This window comes from Sinohyriopsis cumingii, chromosome 2, assembly GCF_028554795.1.
Source record: "Sinohyriopsis cumingii isolate HCF-2022 chromosome 2, ASM2855479v2, whole genome shotgun sequence".
In the NCBI taxonomy this organism is placed as follows: domain Eukaryota; kingdom Metazoa; phylum Mollusca; class Bivalvia; order Unionida; family Unionidae; genus Sinohyriopsis; species Sinohyriopsis cumingii.
Window position 1 is genome coordinate 18,351,681 of NC_142962.1, and position 16,163 is coordinate 18,367,843.

General features: G+C 33.4%; 1 protein-coding gene across 1 annotated transcript in view; it reads right to left on the minus strand.

Annotated features, from left to right (window-relative positions):
- Positions 1–1,512: 1,512 nt before the first annotated feature.
- LOC149804406 (UDP-galactose transporter senju-like) overlaps positions 1,513–16,163 on the minus strand; it is a 38,485-nt gene continuing 23,834 nt past the window's right edge. Inside the window, exon 6 of the mRNA XM_089939873.1 lies at positions 1,513–13,060. Coding sequence (XP_089795999.1) covers positions 12,575–13,060 — 486 coding nt within the window. The 3' untranslated portion in view covers positions 1,513–12,574. The remainder of the gene's footprint in view (positions 13,061–16,163) is intronic.

The following is a 16,163-nucleotide window of genomic DNA, read 5'->3' on the forward strand; positions in this document are numbered from 1 at the left end:
CAGCAGTACATACATCACTAATAGCTCTAGTACATTTAATCTATTAAAAGAAATATAACTCTTTATTTCATTTTCATTTTTGGGATGAAATTGCAAGGCTCCAAAGAAACTTACAAAAGCATGCAAAATAAAAGTAGAATATTTATAATGAGAAAAGTTGTTAACTTTTAGAAATGAAGATCAGTGAAGTTAAAGAGGTATGATCTTAGTGTTTCAGAAATGCTTTGGAATGGAATTTAGATACACAATCTTATTGTCTTATTCATCATAAAACTAGTATCACCATAAAGAGATAATAATTACTAGATGAGTAAATTGCTGTACAACTCTTCTCCCTTAAGGTCTTCTCTGCAAGCTTTGTTGACAAATGTTTTAAACATGTATATGACATATCAAACTTTGAATAACACATACATGAAATAGTGATGGGAATGGCAATGTCTGATATTGACAGAATTTCAGAAAAATTTCACTTGGGAATTAATGTCTAGAGAGGAAGCTAATATTGGCTTTATTGTCATATATATATATATATATATATATATATATATATTTTTTCTACCGTGTGAGGGAGCTGATAATGGGGTGACTGCCCTTGTTTTTTCCTGCTGTATTGGGAAGTTCATAATGGCTTTACCAACATATCTATTCTACCTGCTCTGTGAGGAAGTTAATAGTGGCTTTTACAACATAAATATCAATCTTTCATTAAGTGTGAGTCAGTAAATAGTTGGCTATCATGTTTTTCCTGCTGTGTTATGGAAGTTTTTAATGGCTTTACAGTCATTAATACCCCTTTAACCTGCTGTGCATGAAAGTAAATATCCATTTTCTGCTGTGTGAGGAATAGTGGCTTTTTTACTGCCATATAGACCTATTTGTCTCCTGTGTGTAGAATAGTGTATAATGGGCTTGCTGTCATAAATGTTTTTCTTATTGTGTGAGGGGGTTAACAGTACGCTTTATGTCATAAAAATCTCCATTTTACCTCTGGTTTGATAAAGTTAATAGCGGTTTTACTGTTATAAATATTTGTTTTTCCTGACTGCATCAAAGTGTGATATCAAAACCACTAAAATAAAAGACTTGTGTAAATAAATATTCCATAGCTGCCCCCTGTACCTGAGCTTCCAATTAAGTTCATGCAGCTTAATATCAGTCGCTTCTTACCTTCAGGGTCCCATGTTTGATTTGCAATGCTGTTGTGTGCAATGGTCAACATTAATTATGCAAATACATGTGTTGTTATTTTGGCTTGTGATAATTCAGTTTCCTTTATATTATGAACTATTTCAAACCAAAATTCTGCTTTGTGTATAAAACCACCAAACTGTAACAGAAAGTATACTTCCAAGTAACAGCATCTTTATCATGAAACAGTTATAATCAATGTGCTGGTAATGTTTTTTTTTTAACATTCTTGTAAAAACTGAAACAGCCTAAGAAAAACATTGTTATTATTATTAATATTAATATTATTATTAGAGCGCAAAATAAAATGAACAAGGTACATATTAAATAAATGTATTTTATTAATCTGGTTCATAATAAATATGAATAAGTAATATAACACTAGTAATGTATAGTTAGAAAATACTAACAAGATGCATGTGTGAGCAAATTCACACCCAGCTTTTATACTAGCAAATGTGCCCAAAATCCATAAGAAAAAGCACGTGAGTTTGGCATGGTTTAGTAAGTTTAAGGCCATTGTTCATATAAAGTGTGGGTATAATAATTATCTATTGCGTCTTGGGTGATTTATTTTGTAACCAAGAGGTCCTCCACTCCTATGAAAACTTATGGTCATCTGGACTAGCCAGAATCACTTACCAGACCTCTATGCTGGCACACATATCTACAAATCCGTCAATCTGCATTGCATTCAGAAATGTCACAAGTTATATTCAGCCGACTTCTTTATGAGGTCATTTTGGCAATAACTTTATTCACAGGCATTAGGCACAAAAGATTTAATTTGATATATGTAAATTCAATAGACATGTGTGGGAGGAAATTGCATATCTGTCCAGCCTGGCATGCAAATGCACCTAAAAAAAGGTAAGTAGGATCACTACAATATGAAGTAGTTGTTGTTATAGGGTTTAACGCCATTTGTCAGCACAAGATAGGCTATACATGGTGGCCAATATAAATGGTGGAGGAAGAACTCGGGGTGGGGTGGGGGAACCCCAGAAAGAACCACCAACCCATGAGAAGCTACTGGCAAATTTTCTCACATACCCACAGTGGCCGAGCCCGAGACTCGAACCCACGCAGACAGAGGTGAGATTGCAGTGATCCATAACTGTGAGCACTTTAGACTGCTCGGGGCCCCCTAATATGAAAAGTAGGTCACTGTCTCCTCCTGATAGCAGTTAGTAATCTTGCTAAAGCAAAAGCCCAAACCTGCTCAACAATAGCAAGAAAGTTCCTGCTTTAAACAGAATACCTGGCCTACTTCCCTGTCCCCTGCCACTTTTATATTTAAAGTTTCTTTGTTTTGGAAACTATAGCTTGGTTAAATTAACTTTGACTATTTGCAACTTTCCCTGACATCAGAGTTCTGTCTCAAGTTGCATCGACGTTCAACTGTCAATTTATCATTCCTGTTGTGTTTTTGGTTTTTTGTGATGGATTAAGGGTGACAGAAACTTTGATGTACTGATTTTTTTTTTTAAACTGCTGAAGACTTGAGGAAACAGCTGTAAAATTGCCAGCATAAAAAAATTATATGCTATGTGCCGCATTGTCAGTATTTTTGCTGTTTCATGAAGATATGATAAAAAAACAATCCAAGACCAACCACATATGAAATTAGACTTGCAAATTGTATCCGACTGTAAACAAGACAGATCCAGATATTTTATCACCTATCCCAGTGGATGAAGGTGTATGCAGTTAATTAGGACTAATCAGTAGAACAGCACTGACCCACGTCTTCATAACATACACCAACATGTCAGTGTCTGTGACTAATCTGGAGAACAAACAACAGAGATTCTGATCTTTTATTACATGCAACAGTAGATCAGGGTCTGTGCAGGAAGGCTGGACTAATCAATGGAAATCTTCCATCACATATGCTGGTATATCAGGGTTGATGCAGTACGATCAGACTAATCTGTAAAATTATGCAATGACAAATCTGGATCTATCATGTTTGCAGTTGGGAGTCTTATATATAAATTTTACAGAAAGATCATTTATAATAAATTTTATCAATCTAGATATATAATTGGCAAGTATAATAAGTAACGGTAAGCATTCCACAAACACTCAACTTGTACATGCATGTATAAATAAGTAAATATATGAAGTAAATGTAAGCATTCCCAGAACACACAACTTGCACTGGCAAGAATAATCAGTAACTATTCAGTTCCTTTCTATTAGTTCATCTGTAAAATGGTGAAACTGCTTTAAAAGCACTCCATACAAATATTAAAAAATCATAACCTTATAAACATTATTAAAATATCAACAATGCATCAAAAGCATTAAAAACAGAAAAAGAGATCAAAACTAAACAAATTTCCTAACTATAATACCAACAATTTAGCTATATATCCTTTGAGATATAAGGATGAAAATTTTGATTACTTTCAACTGATGAAATTTAGTATGCAATTTCTACAGTCTAAAAAAATGTATTTCTACAGTCTAATAAAATGTATTTCTACAGTCTAAAAAAAAATTCCTTTCTTAAAGAAAATAAATTTTTCATTGGAATTCTTTGGTAAATACATAAATACATAATTTGAATAAAACCTCATGCAAATGGTACTTATACTGAAAATATATACTGACCCCATCAAAACCAATTAACTAGAGACATCTTTAATTATTTTTCAAATGTAATTAAAAATCAAATGATCAGCATTAAATGGGGATACATGCATTTTCATTCAGTTCTTGTCAGCTATAGATTTGTGTTTATAACATTACTTGTGCTCATTATTTCAAAACAACTGATCTGAAGTCTTTCTAGGTTAGTTGTGGCAGATACTTTACCTATATAGAATGAACAATTTTGAAGACCAGACTGACAATTTGAAGACCAGACTGATAAATTGAAGACCAGACTGATAATTTGAAGACCAAACTGATAATAAAGTCTCAACGTGAAATGGGTTTCAATGATTCAGCCATGTCTGTCAACCTTGCATGGCATCTTCATATCGTATAATCTATGACCTTATTTATCCAATCACATACACACTTTTCAGTCTTCAAAAGTCTGGCAAATATTTATTAAGAGTATCTTTGAGACCCCCGCCTACAAATTTCTTAGCCTGACAACCTTGTTATGGTCATAAGTGAAATCTGTTATTCATATGAGAACAACATATCCTTGTTGCAAATGATTATATAATGTAACGTATCTGGTATACTTTTTTAAGTCTGCAAGACTAGGGTCCATATTCTAAACCATTTGCTTTTAAGCTTGTGAGACCAAGGCACATATTCTAAAACCTTTTCTTTTACGCTAGTGAATCTAGGGCCTGTATTCTAAAACTTTGAACTTTTAAACTTGTGAGACATGGGACCATATTCTAAAACCACTAACTTAGAGCATGAAATTCAAGCTTGAACTCGCAATCCCCAAATTATATGTTATACTTTGAGTATACCTACAACAGTAAACTTTTGCAGTCTATGAGAGAGTCTTGCATTAGATACAACACTTGCAGTACTGAAAGTCTGTGAAATTGAACAGTATTTGTGAGGGATTCAAGTAGATATGACACCTACAGTGGATCCAGGTCAGTAAAATTTAGCAGTCAATGGGAAGGACCCAAGTAAATACAATACCTGCAATATATCTTGAAAAGTGAAATTTAGCAGTCAATGGGAAGGACCCAAGTAAATACAATACCTGCAATATATCTTGAAAAGTGAAATTTAGCAGTCAATGGGATGGACCCAAGTAAATACAATACCTGCAATATATCTTGAAAAGTGAAATTTAGCAGTCAATGGGATGGACCCAAGTAAATACAATACCTGCAATATATCTTGAAAAGTGAAATTTAGCAGTCAATGGGAAGGACCCAAGTAAATACAATACCTGCAATATATCTTGAAAAGTGAAATTTAGCAGTCAATGGGAAGGACCCAAGTAAATACAATACCTGCAATATATCTTGAAAAGTGAAATTTAGCAGTCAATGGGATGGACCCAAGTAAATACAATACCTGCAATATATCTTGAAAAGTGAAATTTAGCAGTCAATGGGAAGGACCCAAGTAAATACAATACCTGCAATATATCTTGAAAAGTGAAATTTAGCAGTCAATGGGATGGACTCTTGTTAGATAGGAGACCTTATGTACATCTAGGTCAGTGAAATTTTGCATCTATGAGAGGGACCCAAGTAGATATTAAACAAGCACATCTAGGTAAGTAAAGTTTATCAGTCTACAGAAGGACTTGCATTAGATATACCATCAATACATCTAAGTTATTAAAATTTTGTCAGTCTTGGAGAAGGTTCCATGTAGATACTGTATGATAAATGGAACACATCTAAGTCAATCAAATCTAACAGTCTGAGAGGGACTCGAGTTATACTTGGAATAAATCTAGGTCAGTGAAATGTTGAGTCTTTGAGAGGGACTCGAGTTATACTTGGAATAAATCTAGGTCAGTGAAATGTTGAGTCTATGAGAGGGATCTAAGAATGATACTTGAAGAGGCTCTAGGTCAGTGAAATTCAGCAGTCTGAGAGGCCATCTTATAGTTATAATACATGGAGTATATTGGTCAATGTTATTCAACAGTCTATGAGAGACTTTAGTATAACTTGGAGAGTATCTAAGTCAGCGAAATGTGACAGCTTATGAGTTGCAAAATCCTCAAAGTTCACAAATCCAAATTAATTTTAACACAAGCTACAGACTCAGAATCTTTAAGCCTGTGTTTGGATTTCATGCTCAAAATTATCTGAGAATACATGACCAGGCTGGGGCCTACCTGGGTCTTAAGAATAAAGGGTGGGCCATAATAATAATAAAGGGTCTTGCTTGGCTATAAGAATACAAAGCCTGGCTGTGCTCTTAAGAATATAGAGTTTTATCTGGTTGTTATAAAATTTATGATCATGAGTGAGGACTTGGATTAAAATCAGTTACCCACCATGTATGTAATGCCTCTGATATTCATACAAATGCTTCCAAAAAAGAAAGAAATTTAGTTTACATAATATGGCCTTATGAGATACTGAACCAGATTATCCTTTTTTGGAGTAAGATTAACTTTCATCCATATGTAATCTGTGAGTTTTAATTTTTTTTAAAACCCAAAACATACTTATGTCCAAGATAGAACAATACAGCATAAATATATCCATGCAATGTATCATATATAATGTCCATGAAAGAACAATATAGCAAATATATAAAACTACTAATTTAATATGAATGCAAAAAATACATGTACTGTATATAAAACTAGGGTATAAAATTAATCTTAAATAATATATATTTTAGAGAAAAAAACCTAAATATAACTAATTCATATGTGTAATAAATAAACTACCTAATCATGCTAAAGAGGACACCATAATAAATCTGTCATACCCTCTTCTGGTTGTGACTCCAGTTACAATGACCAGCTAAAATAAAGTGTACTTATGGTTGGAAAAATTACATTTTACAGGTGTAAAGAAGTGGGAGAAAAACACCAACAAATTCTTACCTGATGGTACATTTTTATATCCATTTGTTACATTACAATTCATGTTTGTTGTATTAACAGGACATGTATCTGGTCCATGGTTTATTTTTTCTTCCAGTTGAGAAAGAAAAAAGGCAACAAAACTCAAAAACAAAATAAAAATCTTGCCTGCTGTTGCTTGTCATTCCCAAGTTTTGAATGTACAGGTGTGACAATCAGATGCGTACAAAGATGGACCTGTGTAAAACCTTCAATCCTATAAATCAAATTAGTGTCAGCATGTACTTTAACACCATACCACTATACTGATGAGGTTATCATACAAATTACTGTATCTTTTGCTACAACAAAATATAACCTTCAACTTTTGCTACACATGGATTGGTTGGTTTTTAATGACACTTTTAGCACGTTATTGGATATATTGTGCCAAGGAAATGCCAACACGTGCTTTTTCCAAAGACACAATAAGGCAGGTGATCTGGCTGACCTGAGCAGAACTGAACCCACAATGCAGGATTACATGTCTAATATTCACAAACAACTTGGTTATCATGGCTCCTTTTATAAATATGGGATTTTATTTTGACTGGTAAATTTCATATTAAGTGATCACTGGCAAAACATCATACAGAAATAGGAATGAAATTAATGGTTTGATAGAACAACATAAATTTATTGAAAAGTCAATTTTTTTTACTCAAATGCACATGTTACTATCCAGGATGCACATCCACATACCATGAACAGGTGCAAACAGCAATTTCCCATATGTTTCCAAATGATTCAGCATCGCCTCCACAACAACTGGCTCCGGAAAGAAGCTTTACTTTTAAACTTGCTTATCGTTTATTTTTTTACCGACCTCTTTCTTTTCCCCCTATTTTCTGAACTTTCTACAAAATGTTCAACATATTTTAATTGGCTATTTCTCATTTTAGCTTCCTTCTTTTCTTCATCCTTATCTTTCACTTACTCCTGCTTTATACCTTGGCTAAATGCTAATGTTTAACCAAGAGACTCTTCACCTTGATTATTAGGATTTTAGTATTTTTTGCCATTAAAACTTGATATCATCTGCCATATATTCAAATATATTTTCCAATTTTTGTACCATAAAAGAACATTATAAGCCATTGGCTTTCATTCTATTTCTTGTACATCTTGTAATCTCCAAGTCCAAACTTATGAAATAAAATATGTTTGAACTAATGGCATTTTTAGTGAGAACATGTTCAGTTTGTACTGTCACTGGTACTTACTATGGTGGGTTAGCATCTTGATAAAAAAAAATATTTTTGTTGAAATCATTTTCAGTCATATGTCATATTTTGCATTAAATTGGATGTATGTATTGAAGACTGGATGGTTAAATATCTTCCAAGTATGTTCTCATATCTCACTGAAGATGTGAGAATCAGCACACCAGTACTCATATCTCACTGAAGATGTGAGAATCAGAGCACACCATTACTGTTATCCAATATCTGAAAGTAATGCTGACCTACCACACCAAGCATCTTGCCATCTCTATTATAGTACTTGACATGTTCCTTATTATGAATATTAACATAAAAAAACACCATTGTGTTTACTGATACCGACTTTTATGCCAATGAGCACTTGTGATATAACAATAAGATAAACACTATTTAAAGTAGACACTACTGTAGCTGTAACATTTATGTAACTAGTTTACATAAAAAGCCCAGAAAATGAAAATCAGGCTAAATGCTTCATGAAATTATATATATATATATATATATATATATATATATGCATGAGGTACTCATTACAATATGTGATTGAATGCACAATAATTAACTCACACTCACACAAAAACATGCACTAATAAGCTCTGTTGTTCTGTTTGTAATCATCTTAAAAACAATTTACCAAAAATTAAAGCATTGTAGTAAATAAAATAAGAACAAACAACAAAAAAGAAAACAATATAAACACGTTTATACCAATTGAATGTCCAGCAAGTCGGTAATCTAGTATAGTTTAATGTCCAGCAAGTCGGTAATCTAGTATAGTTTAATGTTCAGCAAGTCGGTAATCTAGTATAGTTTAATGTCCAGCAAGTCGGTAATCTAGTATAGTTTAATGTCCAGCAAGTCGGTAATCTAGTATAGTTTAATGTCCAGCAAGTCAGTAATCTAGTACAGTTTAATGTACTGCAAGTCGGTAATCTAGTAAAGTTTAATGTACAGCAAGTTGGTAATCTAGTATAGTTTAATGTACAGCAGGAGGCTTTTTAACCTCCTGAATTTCTCAAATATATTTTTAAAAATCTACTTTGTCCAAGAACAAGGATCTTTTCAACAGAATTTAGGACATCAACCCTGTAGTTGCACCAAATATCTGTTGAACTAAAAGACAAAGCCATGAGAGATCTGACATTTATAACTACTTTTAGGCCAGAAAACAGACTACCTGGAACAATCCAAGATGCTGTACCACTTTCCTACCAAGGAAAAACAAATATTTTAATCTTATTATCTACAAGTGTAAATCAACAAAATGCAAAATAAAAACAGTTCAAAAAAGCATGTATTTTCATTCTCTGTAATTGAACACATTGCTCTCTAATTAAATCACATAACTTAGCTCTTAGAATAAAATGCACATTAACCAATTATACCTTTTACCCTTCTTTCAGAAGGGCACTATTTGTAGAAAACAAAAAACAGTAGATAACTTGGCTCAAACCAGGTGGTCCTGCTCAACGTAAACCCAAGACAAGTTACTCAACAAACAAGGCAACTCTATCTGCTCTTCCTGATAATTTGTATGAGAATTTTCTACCTTATAAAGTCACCATTTGTCAGCCCCAGAGAGCATGGGCTTTTGGTAAAGGTAGATATGTTATGCAAAAAATTACTACAGTCTATGGAAATCATGTCAGTTAATTCTACAAGACAATTTTGCTGTCAGTACAACCTGAGGAAATGCATATGGATTACATGACCATGAAAATGTATTAGTCTTTGATTAAAAAATATACCCAAACCTGTGATTAGATTATGCATTTAAGCTCTGACTACCCCATCTCTCTTATGATAGTCTGAAGTTATTGTCTTGTATATCTATCATGGCACTGCATGTTTGTTTTATGCATTTGAATATTCACTTATGCCTAAAACCAAGTATGATGGAGAAATTTAAAGTTAAAGACAATGCACTCAGCCCAGATCAGCTGCCAGTGTGTGTGTGTCAGTACAAGGTAATGGATTCCTGGCACTCAGATTTTGCATGCACACATTTGTCAGGTTTGTTGTTAATCGCCAAAGGATCTAATGAATAAAAACAGCCCTAGTTAGGTCAGAATGTATGTTTATAGATTCATTTCAGTATATTTCTTTCTGCTATTTTTAATGGACCATTCATGCATACAAACAGAAGTTTATTTCAGTAGCTTGGGGCTGACACACCACAGGCATTTCTGCAGGGGAACTGAATAAACTTCAAACCACCACCAAGTTGGTCTGACTGGGGGTAACTAGTCTGAGTTACAAAGGCATCAGGCACACCTTATCACAGGGAAAACAAACTATTTTAATAAACTGGTTTTCTTGTAAAGGCCCCATGCACACCTTATCACAAGGAAAACGAGCTACTTTCAACAAACCGGTTTTATTAAATGCAAAATGCATTGAAAATGAGATATTTACCAAAGCCTTTTTTTCTATAGCACTTTTGCAAGGGATAGTTTCTCACTTTATTTTCTAAAATCCGCAATTTTCTAGATGCTGCCATATTTGTAAGCTCCTCACCTGGGGAATTATTAATAGTCCATACTGCCATATCCATTCCAGTTATGTGACAAGTTGTCAGCTGTTTTAAAATTACTCACATAATGGGGTGGATTCTGAGTAAGTTTTGAGATAAATTGGATATTATTTGATTTCATGTTAAAAGTGCAAGTCTTTGCAGTATCTTGATAAAATTTTGAGTTTATGCATGGAATCAGTAACAAATATGTCACCAGTCAAATAAATTAGGTCCCCAGAGTACAAGGCACATATTTTTTGTCAATCTTTTAAACCGTTTCCTCATGGATCTCCATAAGCTGAATAAGGTTTTATTATTTATTATATAGTTTAAAATCATTGTTCTATATGTTTTTGTATTCAGCAATTCCAAATCCAATTCCAGCAACAAATCTGCAGAACATTGTATCTGTGATTGATGGATTTTGACTGATGAAGAAAATGTTTGAAATTAACAGTCATGTCTTCAAAGTTGTATAGTAGATTTGAAAAAAATTTTGGTATATATTTCCACTGACTTAGACCATTGAACATACGAAAGTTTGTTTTATTAAATATGGCTTATCTAGTGAATCAACAAAATAAATCCACCACTGTCAACATATTGTTTCTAAACAATTGTCAGATAAAAATTATGAATGACTAAGCAGCTGGAGATGTGTTACTTTAAAGTTCAGTCAAGTGCATTAGCATGATTGCATAAATTAGCAGCTATAAATAACCCCATAAAAGGAAGGCTTTCATGTATCACTACTATTATAACTCATGCAATAACTAAACAACTATCACAAATGACTAGACTCAAATACTAACTTACTGCATGTTTTCAATGGATAAAAAGATAAATTATGTTGCTATATAATCACTGTAACTTTTCAGTTCAAATCAACCCTGAATTAGGGTTGGTTCAACTGAGCAATTACTTAAAAAGTTTCTTAACTGTCATTAATTATTCTGATTTAATTTTTAATGTGCCAATGCATGTGTTGGACTACAAAAATAACAGTATCTGTGTTAACCCAAATATAAAAATGAACTAGACCAAAATGAAAACTATCTCCATTACTAGCAATACAGAAAGTTCATCACAGTGCTCTGAGAGAAGATGGTATGATATCACACTTGACACAGCCAGGAACCACTAAAACACAATACGGGCTCTATTTAAAATGTAATGTCAAGTTAACATTGCTTAATATACAGATGAGAAATAGGTGATTGGTATAAAAAAAAGAATGAAACAGAGAATGTACAAAACACTGGAAGAACTCAACATAATGACACCAAAAAGAAACGGATGTTGATGTACAGAAATGGAGCAAAGTATGGATAGGTCTTTTACAGCAATAATGAAACTGGAATTCTTAATTTTGACAAACATTAATTAGCCTGAAGGTAATAATTCCATATATCATTAATGAAGTTGATAAACTGTAAATGTCTTGATGTGGATACAATTTAAAATATTTAACTGTTAATGTCTAAATGTGGATACAATCTAAAATATTTCCATGATCTCACCATACACATTAAAGGTTACTGTAGTCTGATTCACAAATCACTGGTTACTATTTTAAAAATAAATGTGTATATTTCAATGCATATAACAGCAAACAAAATTTAAGTCTTGTTTCATTTTTATCTTGAAAATATTCTTTTTATCCAATGTGAGGATCAAGATTCAGATTTCATTCTCAAGCTCTACCTTGCTTTTACTTCATTCTCAAGCTCTACCTTGCTTATACTTCATTCTCAAGCTATGCCTTTAACCCCAGCTGTCTTTGTTTATTTGTTTACAAGCAAGCTTAGCTAAAGAAAATAAATGATACAAGACATTTTCTTCACACCAAGCTTGCAAAAACAGGCTAAACGTGAACTTCTTTGTTTCTCTCATTAATACTGAACAACCAACATCAAAATGTTATCAATCTATTGTAACAGTGGGTAACCCATGGATGTGAAATGTGACATTGATAACACACACTAGGAGTAAATCTTTTACAGCATTAATTGACATAACTAATACTGATCTATTCTCAACACAGCAATGTGGCTTGGCCAGAAATAGAATGCTAGCTATTTCTTAATAAATTTAAATAAAAATAAACCCTAGCTAACTCTACACTTTTTGAACACTGTTCTCTGGTCCTTTCCCAGAGGATGAAACTATTTCATTCTTTGGTTTATTTACCACAGGATTTTGTGCATAGAGAAAAACAGCACCAGAGACAATAAATATAGCAAAAATTGTATACACATCAATAGAAATTCCAAATATAAAGTAGCAAAGTACAGCTGTGAACATAAGTTCCAGTGCACTAGCAAAGGTCTTAAGGATTGAATTGAGTGATCGCAGGAACAAGCTGACAACAATCCCTATCGCAGCATTGTTCACCATTATAGCGATGACACCGAGCTGAAAGATAGTCTGAAGACTTGTCTGTGTGAAGGCAGTGGTAAGCTGACCTCTAAAAGACAGAACCACAACATTACAGACTATGGAGTCCACATACATGAAAACATTCTGCACCATGATGTGAATGTCACACCCTTTGTCCTTCAGTAGGTATTCATTATAAACTCCAGCAAAACACGAGGAAAACACCTGAAATAGAATAAATGAACTGAGATGATATGTTAATACTTGTACATGGAAACAAAGTTCCCAGCTAGGTCTCTAACAATTATTTGGGACAATAAATGTATATGGAATAATAATTACCTGTTGGTATGGAGCGGAATGAATTATCCTAAGTTTTACCTGGGCTAAATAGATAAAAAACGTGATACCTATGCTTGCAGGCTATCTGTGTGATATAATTCACTTGATGTTATCAATACATATAATCTAACCCACAAATTGTACACCAACTTTATGTATACAGTCAAACCTGTATATAATGGTCACCCATGGAATGACCAAAGCTAGTATTAATAGATATGCATCATTTATATGGAGGGTTATTTTATGATGTAACTGAGAGATAAAGAATGTAAACAAAACCAGGAAGAATAAAGCGAAATTCATGATTGAGAAACTTGAGCATAGAAAATATGTTACTTGTATTTTGATTATTAATAAACCGGAATAAAATATTAAACTTGAAATTCTTAATATTTAAGACAAAAGATCAACATATTATGCAATAAGTACATGTACATGCATTACATCTTGTGAGACAGAGGAACTGGGAGGTACCTGCATTACATCTTGTGAGACAGAGGAACTGGGAGGTACCTGCATTACATCTTGTGAGACAGAGGAACTGGGAGTGTTTTTGCTCAAACCCAGTGAGAAAAAAATGTGGAGTGAAATTACCACATTTTTAATAGTATAACTACGGAATAATTCCAACATTTCTTCCTGAAATCAGTAAAATAGGGCCTAAATCTACGAAAGCATCAGGTTTACCTGACATCTGAATTGACTGTAATATAGGTAGTGCAAATGACTGGGATGTAGGGACTAACAACGTGTATTTATAAATAACAGTACATTATAGTTTATAACTTTTATTTTTTTTCTAATATAAGGGCTTTAGATTTCATCTTTGACATCAAAAGATTTCTGCTTGAGTATCCAAATGAATATGGACACTATCAGCTGCACACATCAGATGAAATGACTGAGCAAATGACGCAATTTCTTTAAATAACAACCTGGCATCTTGTCTCAGAAGACCAATTTTCATTGGTTAAAACCTGCACCCACCAACTGTTTCCCAAGATAATTCATGGCTTTGAAACAAGCTTCAAGACATGGATTTCTTGTGCAACCTACTACAACTTATCTGCCATCAGAGAACCACAGACATGTTTGTGACCAATTTATAGTGACCACTGACCATGCCAAGCAGGTGACAACTATTATATACATGGGATTTATACAGCAAAATGTGACGTTTCCATGAAAATCTGACTGTTGTAAGCATGTGACCTTTATATGGGAGTGATTGCAAATAGATTCAACTTTTGTGAAATATCTCCACTCATCCCCCAAAAATGCATGTGGTGGGTCCCCCAATAAATCAGCAAGCCTCATTAATCACATTCTATCCCATTGTTTTAGATTTCCATATCATGCCCACATACATGAGGAAGATTCAATTAAACTGCATTTATGATCCAAAAAGTAGTGACAGGAATCAGTCAGAACTTCACAACTGGTTCCACTTAACCAACTGATAATCTATTAAAATCAGTTACTAAAAAGCAAATTTTAATTTTTGTTTCTCAAGCAGTTTTATTTTTGCTCAAGCGTTCAAAATGTAAATAAATCTACAGGAGTAATCTCTTTCAATGACATGTATACTTTAATCTGATAAAAATATATTTAAAAATTCAATTGTGTTGTGTTATTTTTGTTCTACAACTTTGTTAAATGAAAGTGACTTTTTTTGGCTGATCAGTCCCTTGTAGCTGAGATATTAATCCAATCCCCCAAAATCCTTTAATTTATATGTGATGTGTCTATAATTTAAAGTATAGAAGGACACGGTTTTCTTGTTTGTCATTATTTACAAATACTAAAAAGGATTTTACATTTAAACTGACACAAATCATCAAAAACAAATTTAACTTTATTAACTCAACAATTTAACAGCATAATCCTGTAATTATGACTATATGTCCCTAACGATAAAAGTATGCACCTATGGAATATGGTATGGTTTTATATTCGTACATTGTGAAGGGAATAAATATTTCAGATCAACTTTAGTGGATTGGAAGTCCTATTTACACTATTTACTAACCTTTGTGTTTTGGATGCAACAAAAATGAAGTTGTCTCCCTTTACATATAGTCGATTATGGAGTTTCACAACTGATAATCTTACTGGTTTGCTAACCAACTGATGATTGATTATAATAATCGGAACAACACTTCCACTTTTATTGTTCATTAAGAGTCCCACAAAAGGACTGATGCTCTGCTGGCTGAAATAATGCTTTGGTATACAAGAAAAGACACATTCATCGTTTTAACTGCTGAATGTTGAAAACATCTCTAATAGTCTTGAGAAATAACAAGATTTTCAAATTCGCTCTGTAATGGGCACAATGGCTGTCAGATTGGCACCATTTTCAAACAGGACCAACCAGACATCATAAGAAGTTTTTCAGTGAAAACCTCATGCTGATATGACCATTCACTCAGGAGAAGAACCAATAACCAAACTTTTCCAGAAGGCCACTGTGTTAGCCAAACTGGATATCAGATAAACATCATTTTCATCATTTTCATTTATGACCAACTACATGCATATCATAAGAAGTCTTCTTCTAAAACCCCAATGTCAATATGACCTTGCATTCAGGAGGACTGGCAATAACAAGATTTTCAAGATGACTACTACGACAGCCATGTTGGAAATCAGATCAGCACCATATTTATTGAGGATAAACTAGAGTGTGCATGTGTGATTTGCAATTTTAACATAGCTTTAACAATTTTTTAGTCATATTTCTACGATGTCTGCAGTATGGCAGTTCATAGTGATATCTAGCACTGGGACATCATGCCACAGATATGTAGCATGATGTCCCACCCAGTCACATTATCCTGACACCAGGCTGACCAGTCCCAATGCTAACCTCTTAATGCTGAGAGCCAAGTGAGGCAGCTGTTAGCACCATTTTTGTAAGTCTTTAGCATGACTCAGCCAGGGATCAAACCCACGACCTCCTGCATCCAAGGCAGAGCTGAAA